The sequence below is a fragment of the Lissotriton helveticus genome, chromosome 5_1 (assembly GCF_964261635.1).
Source record: "Lissotriton helveticus chromosome 5_1, aLisHel1.1, whole genome shotgun sequence".
NCBI lineage: Eukaryota > Metazoa > Chordata > Amphibia > Caudata > Salamandridae > Lissotriton > Lissotriton helveticus.
Genome location: NC_136065.1, coordinates 347,623,790 through 347,644,792, shown reverse-complemented (window position 1 = coordinate 347,644,792; position 21,003 = coordinate 347,623,790). Strand labels below are relative to the sequence as shown.

At 44.5% G+C, this 21,003-nt stretch overlaps 1 protein-coding gene across 1 annotated transcript in view; it reads left to right on the top strand.

Moving 5' to 3' along the window:
- Positions 1-6,186, top strand: part of PEX10 (peroxisomal biogenesis factor 10) — a 66,839-nt gene extending 60,653 nt beyond the window's left edge. Inside the window, exons 5-6 of the mRNA XM_078642468.1 lie at positions 399-534; positions 665-6,186. Coding sequence (XP_078498594.1) covers positions 399-534; positions 665-733 — 205 coding nt within the window. The 3' untranslated portion in view covers positions 734-6,186. The remainder of the gene's footprint in view (positions 1-398; positions 535-664) is intronic.
- Positions 6,187-21,003: the final 14,817 nt, after the last annotated feature.

Genomic DNA, 21,003 nt, shown 5'->3' with positions numbered 1-21,003 from the left:
CCCTTTCATCTGTCACACCTTGACTCTCAATTTATGGGTTCCTCGAGTAAAATGTTTCCAATTCCAGCACTGGGTAGTACATTGTATTGAGGTTACTAGTTAGGAAGCAATGTTATGTCATTGTTGCTGTCATAACTATTTTAATTACGTCGGCTTGTTGAAGCGGATCCTTTTGTGATGGTTCTCTGTGCTCTCCACTGGCTGCTGTTAGATAATTATTCCTAATTATTTCACTTCATCGGCCATCTTTGTTCTGTTGCTTAATTAAGGAGAATTCCAGTATGAAGTTCTGGATTTTTTTAAGAGACTGCAGATATAAGGTGTTTGCCTAATTGAAGTGAATACTGATACAACGTAAATGTTATGTGATTTATTTTTTATTTATTTTTCTATCAAAGAGCCCCGGCACAAGAAAAGTCTCTTCTCCGAAACTCAAGATGTACGTTATGCTTGGAACATCGAAGGCATACCACGGCCACACCATGTGGACATCTTTTTTGCTGGGAATGCATTACAGAGTGGTGCAACACCAAGGTGAGGTGGATTTTCTAGCACTGAACTCTGTTAATTGGAGGTAGCAATGCCTTTTGATTTAATTACAAAATAAGGCAATTGAGAGGGCTTGTGAACTAGCAAAAATCTGTATAATTTGTGTCTTTTGTAGACGGAGTGTCCATTGTGCAGAGAAAAATTTCAACCGCAGAAACTAGTCTACCTTCGGCATTACCGGTAATGTAGAAGACTTACACCGAGAAGAGAATAAAGCTATTCCTACAACCATCATCTTGTGAAGCGCTAAAAGGAGCACCTTGTTTCTTCATGTACTCTTCTACTGAAATACATTAAGAAGTTCGATTTATTTTTTTCATTTAGCTGAACATAAATGCGTATCCACAGATTGGATGAAAATCAACCTTTCAGGAATGAACATTTTTATTAAATTGTGTGATTTTTGCAGTACTTTTCTTAAGCGCAGGATTGCACAATGCTGGAGTATTTGAGTTGGGCAATAAAGATCACTATCTCAGCAACAGTCATAGGTTGTTATTGAACTGAAAGTTAAACTCTTCCAAGATTGTCTATAATTCTCGCATACATATATTTGTGTGTATGTAGAGTCAAGCTTCAACGTATACGGTCAGACTCCTTGATCTGCTAAAATTCTGCTTCCTTGTGCAAGACAATCTTGCTAACAAACACAGTTGTGCATCAGCTGGCAGTAGCATTTGGGCAGATGTATTCATGCGAACTAGCAGGCCAATCACAGCAGTCTCCGCTGCGTCTTACCAGCTGGTGTAATCATACAATCAGATCGTTATAACTTGTGAGTAGTAATGGATCCAACTTGATGCTGGTGAAGGTTGTGGAGACTGAGTGGTGGTGAAATGAAGCTTTGGGCAATCATTCCACCACAATATACGAATCAACAGAACGTAAGGACTTGTTTCACACACATGAGTAATTGAGGATTCTCCTGCTTCCGGTGCACCGTACAGCAAGCTTTTGAAAGTGTTTATCCATTGTGGTGCTTTTGTTCTCTGGAGCGCCTCCTTAGACTTTCTTGCTAAAAACCACGCTGACTGTGCAAATTTACTTTTGGTGCACACACCCAACAGTCCTACACAATAATGCTGGATGGTCTTTGTTTTTCTTGTTTTTGTTTTTCTTCAACATGAATTTTTTTTTTTCTCTAATTATAAATACCATGATTCAAATCTTGCACTGATGAGAATATGCACAAATCAAATGCTGATCACAAACTTTTGTAACTGCTCTGTTGTCTGCTAAATCAAGTGTGATGTTTATAATATCTTGAAAGATAGGAAGATGTCAGCTGATAAAGAGGCCCTAGCTCTCAGGCAGTGCTTACTTTGTAAAATATGAAGTCTAGGTGCGCAAATGTTTGAGGCCACACCCACTTCTCGAGGCTCCACCCACTTTCCAACTAGCTCCACCCACTTCCTCTATTGGCCCCACCCACATCCTCAACTGGCACTGCTGAAAGTCAGATGTAATACCCAATCTGAATTTCAGCAAGGACATCTTCCTCCGAGTAAGGTTTTGATAGGAGGTCCCCCTGCCCTTTAAATTTTTTGAAAAAGAGTAAATCAATAGTGGATATTTTGCGTGAGTATGAGTAATTTGACACAAGAATCCTACCGCAGGAGCTTAGTAATGGCGAGCGCGAGTGGCTCCTGCTTGCGTTCTGTTGCATTTAGGGATATTTGCTTAGCACAAAGTGCAACCTTGAGTCCATTTTGGACATAAAGGTGCATTACCCTCCTCATGTAATGCCACGTTATCTTGTGCAATATCACTCTATTTACTACGCGACAGCAAATTACATGAGTTAAACCCACCACTACAAAGGGCCCGATCCTTGGATAGAAATCAGAGTCCTTCCTTAATCCTCTTGAAGGATCTCAGGCCCACCTTTACTGTCCACATCTTTCATGAGAAGCCATGCCTAAGGTTGGTGAGGCTGGGGCAGTCACATACCTATGACTGTCTTTGTGGCTGCGGCACTTACTTGCCTATAACAGACTGTGGTCCAGCTCTATAAACCTTCTAGAGAGGTACCAACATGCAAGTGTCTGAATTGAGTCTATGAATACCAACTCGGACAAGTTACTGACTCCGTCCCAGCTCTACTGGTGTTAAAAGCTGGAAAAAATCTGTACAATTTACATATTGACACGGAATAAGACACTCTGCCCAGTGAAAGGATTGAGCCTGTCTCACAGCTCGGGCAGTGCTCACTGGACACTCAGATCTCCCTTTGTGCTTTACTGTCCCTGAAATTCACCCTTCCTGGAACCACACTGCCCCTCACTCTACCAGCTCCCCCTGCCTATTGTACACACATCACACACCTCTCTTCAGGCATAGATCCTTTCCCTTACACCTCCCTCCATGCGCAGGTCATTCCCCCGCATCTCTCTCCATGCACCGCTCCTTTTCCTCACATCTCCCCCCACGCGCAGCTCCTTTTCCTCACATCTCCCCTCACGCGCAGCTCCTTTTCCTCACATCTCCCCGACGTGTAGCTCCTTTCCCCCACATGTCCCTCCACACGTAGCTTCTTTCCCCCGCAAGTCCCTCCACACGCAGCTCTTTTCCTCCACATGTCTTTCCATGCTAAGACTTTCCTTCTCATCTCCCCCCTACATGCAGCTCCTTTCCCTTACATCTCCCTCCACGCGCAGCCTCTTTCCTTCATATCTACCTCCATCTGCAGCTCCTTTCACTCACATCTCCCCCACTCGCATCTCCTTTTCCTCACAGCTCCCCCACATGCAGCTCTTTTCCCTCACATCTCCCTTTACATGCAGCTCTTTTCCTTCACATCTCCCCCCACGCACAGCTCCTTTCCCTCGCATCTCTCCCAGGTCCAGCTCCTTTCCCCCATGTCCCTCCATACGTAGCTCCTTTCCCCTGCACGTCCCTCCACACGCAGATCTTTTCCTCCAGATGTCTCTCCATACGTAGCACCTTTCCTTCTCATCTCCCTCCACGCACCGCTCCTTTCCCTCACATCCCCCTCCACCTGCGGCCCCTTTCCCTCGCATCCACCTCCATGCGCAGCTCTTTTCCTTCACATGTCCCTCCACTCACATCTCCCCGAGTCTCCTCAGCTCAGAGAATCCTTTTATTAACAGCTTATTATCTTGCTTTTTGCTCCACTTTAAATTTTTCAGTTGGGAATCAATAAAACATCATTTTAAAACAAGAAACACAGAAAATATCACCATTTTGTCCAAGAGAATTCTATTTGCACTGCAAAAGAGCTGACGAGGGAGACCATGTAGAAGTGTCTAAGGCCAAGGATGTTGGATGTGAGACACTGTGGAAGGATCTGAGACAATCAATGAGGAATGTGTGAGACACTGTGGAAGTGTCTGACGCCAGTGATGGGGCTTGAGTGAGACATGTCCTCAGGGATGGTTCTAGGATCAGGGGTCAAAGGCAAGGCCCAGCCTCCTGACTACTGCTCCTCCTCCTGCACACGGTGCCCCGCCCGGCACCAGTTGCTCGGGCCTAGGTTCATCATAATCACATACTGTATGATTATGATGTACCGAGGCCCGAGCAATCCTGCGACTGGCACTGGGTAGGACACTAGTCAGGGCCTTGCCCTTAACCCTGCCCTGATACAGTTGTAAAGTAAACCAGTACGTAAAATCCAAACAACCTAACGCTGCTTTTTATCGAGCGCAGTGTTCAATAGTTTGGATTTTACTTTCTGGTTTATCAGGGGTTAAGGGCAAGGCCTTGACCTCGCTAGTGCTCCTGCACATTGTGCCACAGCCCCTCCCGGCTCCAGTCGCATGATTGCTCGGGCCTCGGTCGGACGAATACTCTGTTCATCATAATCATTCATACCAAGTCACCACGCTCAAGAAAAAGCAGCGTTGGATGGTTTTAATTTTACTTTATGCTGGTGGCACTGCCTTTATTAAGAGGCCTGCCGCTTCTTCAAATTAACAGTCTTCACGTGGTCTTGTGGAACTGGCGCCATGGTGACTCTTGCAGTGCGTGCGTGCCGGGGCGTGGTCTGAATTTAAATTGAAAAAAGATCACGCAGGCTCTACCCACAGAGGACCAAATACAGCCTAATCAGTGGCCCACCCACGGCAACACTGAACCGAAGGCAAATACTCCTGGATACTATGGAGAATTTATCATCGGCTGTTGGCTCTCGGATACAGTATGAGCAGCAACACTCTTCTTCAGCAGGGGGACTCGGGAGACAGCAGTGAGTGAGTCAGTCAACTATATTTACTGAGATTATGACTGCATGCTCTTGCAGTGAGTGCAGTCACGTCCGTGACGTCCTTGATGTGAGTTCAAGTTGGCAGTGGCTGTGGCAAATAAGTGCCAGTGCTAAGCACCAGCACAAATTAAGCACTGCTCTCGGGTATCCTGAGGTGCACATGCCTGTGTGGGTGTAGTTGAACAAGACTAGTATGGCCTCAGGTGACCATGCACGCGATATCCCATAAATACATGTGTCTCATACTTTTTCATGCAGGCATCAGATTGCAATTGAAGGGCACTGGAAAGTACCAATATTACCAATAGCGTTCTAAAATGTCTCCAATTGTAGTGAAAAATCCATTAGCCTTTGAAAACCAGGCTTTATGTGGTCTGCCTCTCTCAAGCACCAGTTTATCAGTGTTTTGCTTTCCCTGGCCATTACTGAACAGGGAATTACATTTTTGGTAAATGACTAGAGTAGGTCACCGTGTTCAGCAACTCGATAAACATGAAGGCTATTTAAAGGAATCGCTGATAATGTAATTCTGCATTTCATTGAAACTTTTGTTTTCTAGTTTCCTTCTCTTTCGCCTTCATTGTAAAGGCTGTAATGTGATGGCATACCGCTGTGGCAAACAATATCTTTTTTTTATTTACAGTTCTTTCAACTGTGCCCGTTTGCCATGCACCTTGTTGCACAGTAATTTTTATCAGGGTGATTCAATCTGAACAAGTAGCATTTGTCAGCATTGTTTAGGCCTGGGAACCCCTGCAATAAAAGACTGTTACAGTACTCTATAAAAGTAATTGCTTTAGTAGGTGAAAGTCCAGCACTGGATTGTACATCCAGATCAAGAAAATCATTTGTCACCAGAAGGAAGCTGTTTTTCACAGTATATCTAGGGCCAAGGCGCAGAATGTTCAAAAACTGGCTTAATAGCAAACTTAGGTTTGTTCCACTCATAAAGCAGTCACCAGTTAAGTATTAGGTTGTGTATACACGTATTTGGGTAATGGAATAAAGAATAAAATTTGCCTTGAGTTTTGGAAGGACACTAACAGCTTCTTTTTGTTGAATTCTATCCTTGCTGAACACATTGCTGTTTTCTGTTTGTGCTGAAGTTTCTTTGCACAACACTACTCCTAAAAGAGGCAAACAGCTGTAAGATGGTTAGATTTTGCGTTCAATTACTGTGCGTAGTAGTGTCTACTTGTGGTTTGCTTAACAGTCATCCATTGTTTTCATGTTAATAATCTAAGAACTGGAGTTGCTCTTCCTAGTTGAGCGCTGATGCTGCAGTTTATAAGGGACATATCAGTTTACTCTACATTAAATGGGTTATTGACATACGCTGTGTTTAAAGAAATCATACTGTGAGAATTTCTAAAGTAGAAGGAAATGCTAATAAACATTTTTTAGAACGTCAACTGTTGTGCTCCTCGTATTGTGACCAAACAATTGAAGTAAATGGATAGAGGATAGATGCACTTATTCCTCATGGTGTATGTATGATTTTATGTCCCTTGTGGTGTATGATTTTATGTATTTTCTTAGTCTTTGAATCATTAATTCACACATATTGTGCCACGGAGGGACACTTTCATTGCATCATGTTGCACTAGTGCTACACTTAACCAACCACACTGATGATATTTTTGGGTATAAATTATGTAGCTGCACCCATACCCTTCCTTTTTCTAACCCCCCCCCCCCATACTAGTTGATCAGATGGGATTGACCCCTCCCACCAGCACGGCTTCCTAAAACACCATTTCCTTCTCTTTGCACTTCTGATGCATCTCTTTAACTTGGTAATGAAGGAGTCACAGAAGGACTGTAATACTTGGAGGATGATTCGTGAACCCCGTCTATACTCCCATCTCCTCATGAACAAGAATCCACTTGTCTTCCTCTCTGACCCAGCGAAATCTGGTATTGTAACTACTTTACAGTTGTAAAGACTGATTTACAACCACAGTCCTCTTCTGACTACAATTCTTCATTGTTACATTCTCCGTTTGGGTTTAGACCACTGCACACGACTGAAACAGTCATTTTAGGTTCTGTGGATGACATTTTGTGGCTCATTGATGAGCGGCCTATCCTATTACTTTTGGATGCTTAATTGCACGTTTTGCTACCCACATCTGTGTGTTTGACTTCTGCGTTGCACATTATTTCATAGCACCAGTTTTTTTTCTATATTTGTTTTGTGATATACTTACTATATTGTGTATGGAACTGATTTAAAGAACACTGTCAACAGGCAACACAGTTTTTTTGTTTTGCAGTCCTGTTGCTGAAATTGTATTGTGGTAGATTCTTCTAATTGCATTGTGAGTTACTAAATATGTATCCAAAGGTTCAAGAAGAAACACTTTGGGTTTTTTGTACTACGGTCTACAACCCGGGTTCCTAGAAATACATGGTTGCCCCGTTGTTTTCTACATTAATTGATGAGGAGACCGCATTGCTTCTAATGGGGTTGGATCTGTCCATAACGTTGCTCCTGCTAACTTTTTGGAATGCTAATGCCACTACATTCAAGCCCATATGACTAGTTGCTAGACTACTATTTACAATGGATTGAATGTCCTGTGGCCATCAGAATTTCAAGGCCACTAGGTGTCTTTACAGGTCGATACTCGATAGAGTACTACCATCTTTTGCTAGGTATTCCTATTGGTGCAGATGTCTGGCAGGCAGTCTGTGGGCCATCACGCCCAAATGTAGTTCCTCACTCCCTATCGGGTGATAACTCTTCATAAAGGGCAATAGTTAGTGTGGCACATCCTGGTCCCTGCTCACAGGAAAAATTCCTACAGATTACGTACAGAGCCAGAACGTAGAACGGGATGTGAGGGTGCACTGGTGCTTTGGGTCATCCCTCTAATGGGAAGGAGTTTTAGCTGCTCAGAAAAGATACTTGTTGATGGCAGTTCAATTAAATTACTCTAACCCTTGGGGTTTGAAACTTGCCTCCAGTCCCCAGGGGATTGGCCACCTGGTCCCGGTGTACTCCTATTTAACACTTGGGAGCTGCTTGATGAAATCCTACTAATATATGCTCAGAATTGTTCCTCTGCCACTCTTCATCACAAGCTGACCTAAGCATGCGAAAAATCCAGAAAGGTTGGAAGATATCCGTGTCACACAAGTGTTCATGATTGGCTGTGTCCCAGTTTTATCAGTCTTCTTACAGATGTGCCTGCATGTTGGGGAATCTGTTTTCTATGAACAGCACCAAGGCTCTGGTTGGGATTGGTGGGCCTGTGATTTCAGTGGCAGGCATTCCAGCTCGCACAGTGCCACTGTTTGTCACACAATATCGATTCCCTTCACACGGTCACCCAGCGAGGAGCCAATATTACACAATGTGCACTCAATTCACTGGAACCCCCTGCAGAGAACCGGTTTCCAGCTGATTATTTGTAGGCTCTGTTCAACTGAGGTCCATTACAGGGTGTGAAACCTCCCAAGGCCATCGGCAGCATCCTCAGAATCATTAGTTTTTTTTAGGTGTTGGAGGGGATAGGCAGGGAATTTAAACATTGCTTAATTTGTAAATAGGGGCCAGGCCTCTCGTAAGAAGGCCACTGCAGCTTGCACCACCCCCCAGCGCTACCAATGATGGTAACAACACAACTACTAACTTTCACACTCCTACACGCCTGACAGTTCAAACTATTTCAGGCCCCCAAAGCTATAAGAATGGCATGGGCGGCACATAGTAATCATTTTTAATGTAGATTTAATTATTAATTAACTGTTGTTGTGGTCATCTCTAAATTAGCCGGACAGCGCCTCTTTGTGGCAGACTGTCACAAGCGCCAGTGTTGACAATGAAGTGCCAGTGCAAAGCACCGGAAACCACTGGCTCAAATTAAGCACTGAATTTAAAGTGTTTCAGACTTTGCTCGGCACAAAGCCTCGTCCTTTTCTCACACGGTGAACATTTTCGCCAGCTGGGATGGATAGTGGCCATGATAGTCTGACTAGGGATCTAATCGTGGTGCTCCCCTCAGACTTCCGTTGATCATGGACAAATTACATTAACTCTCTGCGCCTCAGCTGCCTTATCTGTCCAGAACAAGGAGTACGTAGACACTCCGTGGTATTGGGCAAGACGTAATAATAATAATAATTGAGTTGGGTGTGACTTGAACACTGAACACGATAGCAACAACTCACTAAAACATCAGCACTACTTCTGGAATGTTGCATAATTCTAAAGCCTCAGTTAGAGCATTCGTAGACGGGTGTCGAATCGTCACTCTGCCCTCATGGGCATATAATATACTGCTGGCTCCCTCCTCTCAGATGTACAGGCTGGATTGGGTATGGATGCCTGGCCTAGGTGGCTAAGGTGCAGAGTGGTCTAAGACGTTCAAAGACTTTTGAATCAAATCCTATGGGGCCCCTTAATGCTCTCCCTTGTGGAGCTCTGTGACGTGTGATCAGGTTAGCGGTGCCAGTCCAGGTTAGGGCAGCGCAGCCTATGGAGTGGGCCGAGAACCCGGACGTGCAGCATACATGCAAAGAGGAATAAGCGTCAAAGGATAGTTTTTGTGCTGGAAGGTACTCTACCTTCTCAAAACTAACCTAGACCATAAATCGGGCTCCCCTGTACTATGGCGCAAGGGCGCTAGTGTTGAGATTAGGTAGCCCCAAGTGCGCCAGCGCATGAAGAGAGCCAAACTGTACAATTTCTTTGAAAATGTGGCAGAGTTCTGCTCTTTCCCTTTCACACAACACACCAACTTCACTTGCTATGCTGTGTGAAATGTTTAAAAATCTGACTTTTGTGTTTATTTGAAAGCGCAGCACTAATTTTTATAAAGCTCATGGGCAATTGTTTATTTGAAAGTAAAGTGGAGACTGCTCCTGACAGTCATTATAAGAGCCAGTGAAGGCATTTCACCTTTGTGTTCTAGGTAGCCTTCTTTATTCTAGTGCATTGTCCATCTTGGGGGTTGAGGGAAGAATGAGCACAGCTACATTTGTTTCCATTAGTATGGTCACTGTGGTTTGTATAGGTGATGTTGCCAAGTGTTAGGCCATGCTTCAACACCAAAAGCTCCAAGCTTTATTTTGACATGGAAGTAGTAAGCATGAAAGTTGAACTTTCTGATTCTGTGACTAAATCATGATCACGTTTTACTTCTGTATGCAGACTGGGAATCGGTCTGTGCAGCTGTTTCTGCTCATAATACTGTGTGCTGCTCAGTTTAGGAAACACAGAGCAGTGGCCACCTCTTCATGCATCTGAGCGGCACTGGCTGCAGCTCCTACACTAACTTTTAGATTTTTCCAAGTGCATGTGTAGGTAGCACAATTTTAGCAAAACCAAAGCATGGACCCCTTTTTTGCCTGTGTATGGTTGCTAAAAAGGTTCATGATATGATCCTCATCCTTCTATATGAGCGGAAGCAACTCCTATAGAACTGCTTTTCAAACCATGACAATGTAAATCTAAGAGCAGGAGTGTTAGATACAGTTTTTAAGAGGAGGACATTGATTTTAAAGGAGTCTATTAGTGATCTTTGTGGCTACAATCTTGAAAACTGAGCTTTCAGAGCGCCATCCCGATATCATTGAAGGTGAATTGCATCAAGGTGGTGTCCCTTGTTCTGGACTGAGACCCAGCTTACAGTTCGCTGTGAACCGGCTAGCTTCTACACAGCAATATGCATTGAACAGTAATCTGAAGCCATATCAGGCAAGCCATGCTCCCAAAACAGGTGTGGAAGTAGATACAAAGTGTCTAGGGGCTTTGTGGAATGTCAAAAGTGGATATTAACTAACAGATCATGGGCCAAGTAGGTCATATCTGGATATCATCACAGAAAATTGTTTAGAGGTAGAGCAGCACTTTTACTGCTTTAGTACCTTCTGGTGTAAGTGCTGCAAAATCCGGTGTTTTCCATCTCCTACTGAAAATTACATATTCCCTTTGACTGTGTTTTATAGGTCATAATCCCTTTCAGCTGGAAACCCTAAAAATACAGATTTTCTCAGATTATACCAATATGGTCCAGAAGCAGAGCAAATCCTACTTAGAAGTAAAATGGATTCTCTGCGAGAAGAAGCTGAAGGACACAGACTGTTGTATCCGGTCAAGTTGAAAGTGCTTCTGAAAATGTCATCATTTTTCAACATGCCTGAAAGTGCATGGGACTGGGTGATCAAGAAGGGACCATACTCCACACCTACAATTACCATTAGGGCCGGGCGCAGCAATGGTGCCCCTTCTGCAGAGGAGAAAATAGAAGCTAACTTCAGGTGTTATCGCTACTGATGAGCGTGGTCTCACAGCTACCCAGGGGGAGAGAAGGAAGCAGTATGGAGACGGACAAAGAGGGAGCGGTCAACACATACTTGAATCCTCCTTCTGCCATTGACAGATGAGTGGTCATGTGTGATTGCTCTGTAACATTGGTTCTGGAGCAGAGTTGGATTTCATTGCATGCATCTTAATTTAGCTGCACTATACCACTAGCCTTGACACATCTGTCACCATGACCACTTTAACTCAATCCCTCATTGTTTTATGTTGCTGGTGACACTCAATGGCTAGCAGAGATCACTCAGATCAGAGATTAATAGATACTCTTGATGTATCCTTCACTCTTCTGACAATCATTCTCACCTCAAGAGATGGTACCGGTTGTTAGACATGTTCAGACAGATTTTTAGTACACCCAGGCAAAAGACAGAAGCTTTGATGTCACATGTATGCATAAGTTGTACAATGTCAACTGTGTGTAGACGCATTCTATATGGTTAGACCGTTGGTGACAGATACTTCTTGGACAGAAGGGTACTGTGGAAGGAGTTGGGTGGTTTTGTAACATTTGGAAGGTTCAGTAGTTGTTTTGTCCTGACCACAGCACATCATGTTGGTACATTCAATCCTTAACACAGGGAACTTGTATGCTTGGTAGTGATTAGCTCCGAGCCGACAGACCACAATGTCAATTCAAGGAATGTAAATGGCCTTAATGACTGTATTTTATGAGGGCAGTGTTGCCATACATTAAACGCTGATCCCCAGAGATACAACTATTGCAAGAAACCCACATACTGTAGCTTCCTAGGGAGATATGGATATTACCAAGTTTGCCACTCTGGCTTCACACAGAGCTTAGAGTGAGTAGCAATCAAGTTTCATTATTAATTCCCAGTCACGATCTCTAGAGTAAAGAGACATTACCTCAGACAAAATGTCATAGTGGCTGTCCCTGTTGTGGATAACCTCTGGCCAATCCTAAGTGCGTGTGGCCCCCTAGCCCTGATTGATAATACTCTTAAAATCCTTATTAATGTGTTCAGTAAGACATTACCTGGGAAAATGATCATTGGGGTGATTTCAATGCTGTTATGAATCTAGATTGGGGCTCTTAGGGGCATATTTACAAGGAAATGACGGAGTGCAGAGCTGTGCCAAAATTGGCAGCGCTGCACCCTGACATCTCCAAAACGCAAGGATGTGCTCTATTTACAACAATATGGCACACCACTGTATTTTCCCTTGTGCTTGCGCTAAAATGAGCTGCCCAGCACCAACGCAGTCACCCTTGCACCATAGAGCAAGTGCAAGGGTGCCTGTGTTGCAGGGAATGATTGTTTATGTGCAGGAAGGTGTCTCTTCAATCAATTACCGCAATTTGTTACTTCTATGTGTGCTGCAGAATGCAGCACACATAGAAGTCGGAAGTCTTCATTATTTGATGACTGTTTATGTTCAGGAAGCGACACCTTCCTGCCCATAAACAATCATTAATGGCATCTTGCTCTTTCTGTGCAGAATGCAGCACACATTAAAAAAAGCAAAAACAAGGAGAAATAAAAGTATTTCTCCCTGTTGCACCATTCTTGTGCCAGCTATTGCATGGGGTTAGATTTACACCTCCTTGTAAATCTGGGACAGTGTCAAAAAGCAAAGGGTGTTGCGGTGGAATACCCTCAGCAACACCTTTTGCACGCCTCTTTCACGCAAAGTGGTGCATGTTAAGGGACCGTATTTGCAAGGCAGCGCTAAACCATAAAAAGTAGCTTAATGCAGCTTTGTAACTACGGAGAAGGGCATGGCACCACCAGAATGTCGCTTAAAAGGATTTTCTTGTGGCTCTATCCCCTTGGGAGGTAGAGGGGAGTGGGGTGGGGAGACTCCTAAATCGTGTATCCTGTCTAGCTGCTTTGCCTCAGTGAGACTGTGTGAAATTTGCAGGATGTGGCATTCGAGAGAGGGCTTACACTTTCTATTCAGCAACTCACAATTCCTTCTCTCGTCAGGGCTGCCTTGGCACAGATATGATAGGGCAATGGAGGGTCCAGATATATTAACAGGACATCTCAGGGCACTCATGAGTCAAACTGTGGCTTGGAAGGGGGTCAGATCCATATCGTGTTTCACTTTTGCCAGAGTATTTTGGACAGCATTTAAGGCAACCATCCATGGAAAAACCAGGACGTCTCCATGCTAAAAGTCACAGAATAGGAGAAGGCCATCAAAGCCCTGGAGGCAAAAGCCTGTGACGTAGAAAAGAAATACACTTTTACCAAAGACAGGTTCAAACTGCTTGAGGCAGTTAGCACTAGATAAGGATATGTTTCCAGGATGGCCTCCCAACACTGCATTTATGAGCTAGGGGAAAAAGCGAGAAAGTTTTTATTCCTGCTCACCAACTGCAAAGCTGCATCTAGGATTTTACACCTAGGCGAAAAAACGGTAAGGGTAAAAACACAAGCACAGAAAATAAACTTTAAATTTCTTTGTCAATTCTTTGCAATTTTATCTTTTTCTTGCACAGTACGCTCAAAACCTCATAAGGATCTACCGTTAAGGTCCAAATCAGTCCAGAATAACATCCAATGAATTGGGGGAGCGTCTTAATGTTCAAAGATGTATCACAGGTTCAACGATGTTGATTCCAAATATTTTCTTTAATTGCAGTTCATACAGAAATGGCGACAGCTTATTCATCCAATTTCATTATTTATACATGACCAAAACACATGTTAAACAGCCGACGCGTTTCGTCCTGGAGCGGACATCATCAGGGCTGTTAAAGAAAGAAAAATTCACAATAATCAAATAAATATCTAATACCTATCAAATATTTTCCAAAATCTTGGTACTACACATTGACCATATAAAAAAACACAACACTTAACATTTGTGGTCTTGCATCTAGGATTAATTTGTCAATACATAACCCCATGGACCACCAAATTCAATGCTATGGGTAAACCCCCAGTACTGTCCCCTTCAGAGTCCGTCTCAAAACCATTTTCCTGAAACTCTGATCTCAAGCTCTGTCAAATCATGAGCACAAGAATCTAGATCTTCCCATAACCGTACTGGAAGCTGTTGACACAATATGCAGGATACAGCCGGGCCAGACTCGTGGTTGAAACAGTTTTCCCATTTAATCCTTTAAGAAATGTGAATCCCCTCTTTCTCCTCACCCTTTGGAAGTATCCACAGAGGCAATACATGAAGGCCTTGTCCCAAAAGACCTGAGAAATAACACCATTTCAGTTCTGTTAAAACCTGCCAAAGCCCCAGAGCAATATTCATATTAACTCTCACGCCCCATATTCATTATAAACTCGCAAGCCAAAACTCTGCCAAAAATCCCTACCAACAGGTTAATCAAAGTCATAACTTCAATACAGCAGGATCAAACCGGTTTTCTGCTGTGCCACAGTAGAACAAAGCGATACAAAAGGGTATGATGGACGGAGCGTTTGAACAAATCAAACACTCACCCCCAGTCAACTGATCTGGGTTTAATCCATCACCATTCTTTAGTTCACTCAGCCACCCCAGTTCAGACATGGCTATATGCAAATCAGTCTGACCCTGTGCCTTATGGGAACAGTCCAGCCCGAACTGCCAAGCCATGTCTTCCCTGGACCGGAAACAAGCATCCTGGGACCGGTTTCGGATTCATAATCCTCATCAGCCAGGCTATCGTGAATCCAGTGGCCAAGTGAACAAGGGACTCACGTCTGAGTATACCCTGCCACACTTAGGGCGAAGAAAGCGATACAAAAGGGGATGATGGACGGAGCGTTTGAACAAATCAAACACTCACCCCCAGTCAACTGATCTGGGTTTAATCCATCACCATTCTTTAGTTCACTCAGCCACCCCAGTTCAGACATGGCTATATGCAAATCAGTCTGACCCTGTGCCATATGGGAACAGTCCAGCCCGAACTGCCAAGCCATGTCTTCCCTGGACCAGAAACAAGCATCCTGGGACCGGTTTCGGATTCATAATCCTCATCAGCCAGGCTATCTTGAATCCAGTGGCCAAGTGAACAAGGGACTCACGTCTGAGTATACCCTGCCACACTTAGGGCGAACAAAGCGATACAAAAGGGGATGATGGACGGAGCGTTTGAATGCTTGATTCCGGTCTGGGAAAGACATGGCTTGGTAGTTCGGACTGGACTGTTCCCATGAGGCACAGGGTCAGAGCTGATTTACATATAGCCAGTTTCTAACCCAGGGTGGTGTGGAGTGCAAAAAAACGATGGATTTAGGCCCAGATCCTTGTACTGGGGTGAATGTATGACATTGTTCTACATTCTGTCCATCAACTGTGTTATTTGCAATTTTCACCCCGAGTGGCCTGGGTATTCTCAGACGTGAGTCCCAGGCTCTCCACACCACTGGAGTCAAGCTATCCAGGCTGAATGAAGGCTGATTGCCAGAAACCGGTCCTTGGATGCTTGATTCCGGTCTGGGAAAGACATGGCTTGGTAGTTCGGACTGGACTGTTCCCATGAGGCACAGGGTCAGAGCTGATTTGCATATAGCCAGTGTCTAACCCAGGGTGGTGTGGAGTGCAAAAAAACGATGGATTTAGGCCCAGATCCTTGTACTTGGGTGAATGTATGACATTGTTCTACATTCTGTCCATCAACTGTGTTTTTTGCAATTTTCACCCCGAGTGGGCTGGGTATGCTCAGACGTGAGTCCCAGGCTCTCCACACCACTGGAGTCAAGCTATCCAGGCTGAATGAAGGCTGATAGCCAGAAACCGGTCCTTGGATGCTTGATTCCGTTCTGGGAAAGACATGGCTTGGTAGTTCGGACTGGACTGTTCCCATGAGGCACAGGGTCAGAGCTGATTTGCATATAGCCAGTGTCTAACCCAGGGTGGTGTGGAGTGCAAAAAAACGATGGATTTAGGCCCAGATCCTTGTACTGGGGTGAATGTATGACATTGTTCTACAGTCTGTCCGTCAACTGTGTTTTTTGCAATTTTCACCCCGAGTGGGCTGGGTATGCTCAGACGTGAGTCCCAGGCTCTCCAAACCACTGGAGTCAAGCTATCCAGGCTGAATGAAGGCTGATAGCCAGAAACCGGTTCTTGGATGCTTGATTCCGGTCTGGGAAAGACATGGCTTGGTAGTTCGGACTGGACTGTTCCCATGAGGCACAGGGTCAGAGCTGATTTGCATATAGCCAGTGTCTAACCCAGGGTGGTGTGGAGTGCAAAAAAACCGATGGATTTAGGCCCAGATCCTTGTACTGGGGTGAATGTATGACATTGTTCTACATTCTGTCCATCAACTGTTTTTTGCAATTTTCACCTCGAGTGGGCTGGGTATGCTCAGACGTGAGTCCCAGGCTCTCCACACCACTGGAGTCAAGCTATCCAGGCTGAATGAAGGCTGATAGCCAGAAACCGGTCCTTGGATGCTTGATTCCGGTCTGGGAAAGACATGGCTTGGTAGTTCGGACTGGACTGTTCCCATGAGGCACAGGGTCAGAGCTGATTTGCATATAGCCAGTGTCTAACCCAGGGTGGTGTGGAGTGCAAAAAAACGATGGATTTAGGCCCAGATCCTTGTACTGGGGTGAATGTATGACATTGTTCTACATTCTGTCCGTCAACTGTGTTTTTTGCAATTTTCACCCCGAGTGGGCTGGGTATGCTCAGACGTGAGTCCCAGGCTCTCCAAACCACTGGAGTCAAGCTATCCAGGCTGAATGAAGGCTGATAGCCAGAAACCGGTCCTTGGATGCTTGATTCCGGTCTGGGAAAGACATGGCTTGGTAGTTCGGACTGGACTGTTCCCATGAGGCACAGGGTCAGAGCTGATTTGCATATAGCCAGTGTCTAACCCAGGGTGGTGTGGAGTGCAAAAAAACGATGGATTTAGGCCCAGATCCTTGTACTAAGGGGGGAATGTATGACATTGTTCTACATTCTGTCCATCAACTGTGTTTTTTGCAATTTTCACCCCGAGTGGGCTGGGTATGCTCAGACGTGAGTCCCAGGCTCTACACGCCACTGGAGTCAAGCTATCCAGGCTGAATGAAGGCTGATAGCCAGAAACCGGTCCTTGGATGCTTGATTCTGGTCTGGGAAAGACATGGCTTGGTAGTTCGGACTGGACTGTACCCATGCGGCACAGGGTCAGAGCTGATTTGCATATAGCCAGTGTCTAACCCAGGGTGGTGTGGAGTGCAAAAAAACGATGGATTTAGGCCCAGATCCTTGTACTGGGGTGAATGTATGACATTGTTCTACATTCTGTCCATCAACTGTGTTTTTTGCAAGTGCCACAGTAGAAGGCAGTACTTTAGGCCATTGCAACTCACCCTATCCCACACAACAATTCTGTGGCCCTAGTGCACTAATTCTAGTGGAATTCGAGCATGATTTTGACTTTATTGGAAATTCCACACAGAAGTCCTTCAAAAGATGAAATTTAGCACTAGATTCCTCTCATGCAGACAAGTCATGTATCATTCTTCTTGGGCTCAGATACAAATTCAAGGCACGCTCACTAAACCTTCCCATTGAGACAGGTCCCCGACGGAGACGCCCCCTCTTGCCATTGTTGTCTGCAATGGCGATTAAGACCATTGCAGAATGGAATAGGCAGGATAACTGATAAAGAGTGCATTGTGCTATAAAGTACTGTGCATCGCTATATGCAGACGATCTGCTCCTCTTTGTCGTACCCCAGATGAACAGGTCATAGACTAATGGAGATACTCAACCTATATGGAGATGCATTTGGGCTTTAGGTTATTTGGAATACGTCCCGCATATTTCCGGTCCAAGGAGGTTCTCTGGCTACCATCTGACAAACGAAGCTGCAGATCCGGGCTGACTACTCCAATTATCCAGGTGTGCTATATTACATCTAACCCCCAACTGTGCTTGAATCTAAATATGAGCCTTTTGACAGAAGGGATGAGGAATGACTTTCAAAAATATAACTCCCTTCCACTCAAGGTCATTAATTAAAATAGTTGCACATTTCCATGCTGCTTTACTCCTTGCAGTATTAATGTTATGAATTTCTCTATAAGTTCTTTGTCTCTGCATGCAACTACGCCCCACAATTGATCTGTTTTGGCTACCTGCATAGAATCTCCAGTGGCAACTGTGTCCAGTCTGACTATGACTGCCCAGCTCTCAACAATTAAGGACTAGGGGCCTCATTTATGAAAAGTGACGCATCGCTGCGTGAAAACAGCGATGTGTCACTTTTCACTGCGCCCTCCTTGCACCACCAATGTTGCGTCATATTGACAGTATGACGCATCATTGCGCAAGGAGTTACAGATACGTCAGTATTTCTGACGTATCTGTATGGCGCAAAAGTGGCGCATTGCTGGAGTGTGTCACAAAAGTGACGCAACTCCAGCAATGTATCCTTTCACATGGGGCAAGCCCCATGTGAAAAGGCCTGCGTCAGTCTTACGCCTGCTGTAAGGCAGGCGTAAGAAATTGACGCATTTGTGTCCTAGAAGTGGCGCAGTGAAATCACATAGATTTCACTGCGTCACTTCTACAACCCTTTCTTGCGTCAATACGCCCCTTGCATACATTATACCTGGCACAGGTATAATGTTGCGCAGGTGTTTACAAAGTGACGCATCTACCTAGATGCGTCACTTTGTAATTATGGCGCAACAAGGTGCATTTTTTACGCCACTGGTGCGTCACAAAAAGTGATGCACCAGCGGCGTAAAAGTGACGCATAGCCTCATAAATGAGGCCCTAGTGGTTTAGCAATAGGGAAGGCCCAGCCTAATACTGTAATTAAACATCTTTAAGGGTTCAGCCGCTGGGCCTCTTGAATTGCTCGATATTACACAGTAATCAAAACCACTATCAAATGCTGGTGAGAAACGTTAAAAAATATGGGCTAGAACAATAAAGTCACATGGGAAACACCACTCTGGCAGGACTCTGGTACTATGGGATTTCAGGCAATCATAATATCCTTTTAAGTGTTGAAAAGGGAATGTGTCCTAAATAACTCACACTTTTACAGCTACCTTCAGCTGCAGCACAGCCAGAACAATGTCACATAGAACTGAACCTCTCTGGCTTGAATCCATTAGAAGTCAAATTACCCTAAAGCCCCAGGGAAGGAATGGGTGCTCCAGACATATTGATCTAAACTCTCAAGACTCCCTAGGCCCGCATCGCTTTCTCTTGGAGAGTGACTCTGGGCCCTAAGACAAATGGACAGAAGCAAAGATGGCAGAATGCAGCTAGTTCCCAGAATGGACTATCCACCAGAGCTTTTGTAGAAAAGGGGGGAGAGCCTTGTCTCCATTTTTGTACTAAATGTAGACAGTGGCAGGAGACTTCCTACACATGGTTTGGAAGTGCCCCGTGATCCGGGAGTTCTGATCATGAGTGCATCTAACCATATCAAAACGTTTGGGCGGACCACTAGACTGCAAGTCAATGTCAATGCTTCTGGCACTCATAAAGGAACTGCATGGTACATGGAGTTTCCATATTTGAATAGGCTGGGTTTCCTCTTAGCAAAAAGTGACATAATACAACTCTGAGCTGATCCTGCGAGATGCCTTCGCTCTTCTTTAGCAAGACTTGTACAAAATTCCCAGATTTAGGAAAGTCAGGGCAGGTGGTCGATCCTTCGGGTACGCTGCTGCCAAACTTTGGAATCCGCTCCCTTTGGAGCTAAGACAAGTTAGTGATCTCCATGTCTTTAGAAGGAGACTCAAAACCTGGGGCCTCATTTATGAAAAGTGACGCATCGCTGCGTGAAAACAGCGATGCGTCACTTTTCACTGCGCCCTCCTTGCAACACGAATGATGCGTCATATTTACAGTATGACGCATCATGGTGCAAGGAGTTACAGATACGTCAGTATTTCTGAGGTATCTGTATGGCGCAGAAGTGACGCATTGCTGGAGTGTGTCACAAAAGGGATGCAACTCCAGCAATGTGTCCTTTCACATGTGGCAAGCCCCATGTGAAAGGGCCTGCGTCAATCTTACGCCTGCTGTGAGGCAGGCGTAAGAAATTGATGCATTTGTGTCCTAGAAGTGGCGCAGTGAAATCTTATAGATTTCACTGCGTCACTTCTATGACTCTTTCTTGCGTCAGAACGCCCCCCCCCCCTGCATACATTATACCTGGTGTAGGTATAATGTAGCGCAGGGGTTTACAAAGTGACGCATCTAGGTAGATGCATCACTTTGTAAATATGGTGCAACAAGGCACATTTTTTACGCTGCTGGTGCGTCACAAAAAGTGATGTACCAGCGGCGTAAAAGTGACGCACAGCCTCATAAATGAGGCCCCTGGTTGTTTCCTAAAACCTAGTTGGATGCCGGCTTCGGTGCATCTTTTTGTCCTTCCTTATCTTAGCCAATAGCGCCAGGATGCCTTTTTGGTGACAGTGCGCTTTATAAGTTAAATAAATAAATGAGCGCAGTAGAAGTACCACCTGTGGATGAGTGGACTCTGTGTCTAACCATGAAGAAGCTGTATATAAGGCAAGAGCATGGCACAAGTAGCATAGTGATATATGGGGGCTACAGTGAGGGACACGTCAACCCCTTAACTTTATTGACTCCGTGACTTCCTGCAATATTTGCTTTCTACTAAGCAACCTATTTGCATTTGACCCTACAAATGTGCATGTTATTGTGCCTTTTGTTTTTTGAAAATATGATTAAATGTATTTATTAAAAAAAAATGGACTTTTACATTTTATTCAGTGGTTGCCTCCATCATTGTCAGAGATACAAATGTAATTTGGGATGAGAGCAAATGTTATGAGGAAACCTTATAACAAAGGAACTTTTCAAACCAAAATACTTCACATTTTTAAAACACTATTAAATATATCACAAGTTAAAAAAATCTGATTACAGGCAAATGGGTTTCCTAAATGTAAGGTTAGAGAAGATGTTTGGTGGACTGTATTGTAGTCAT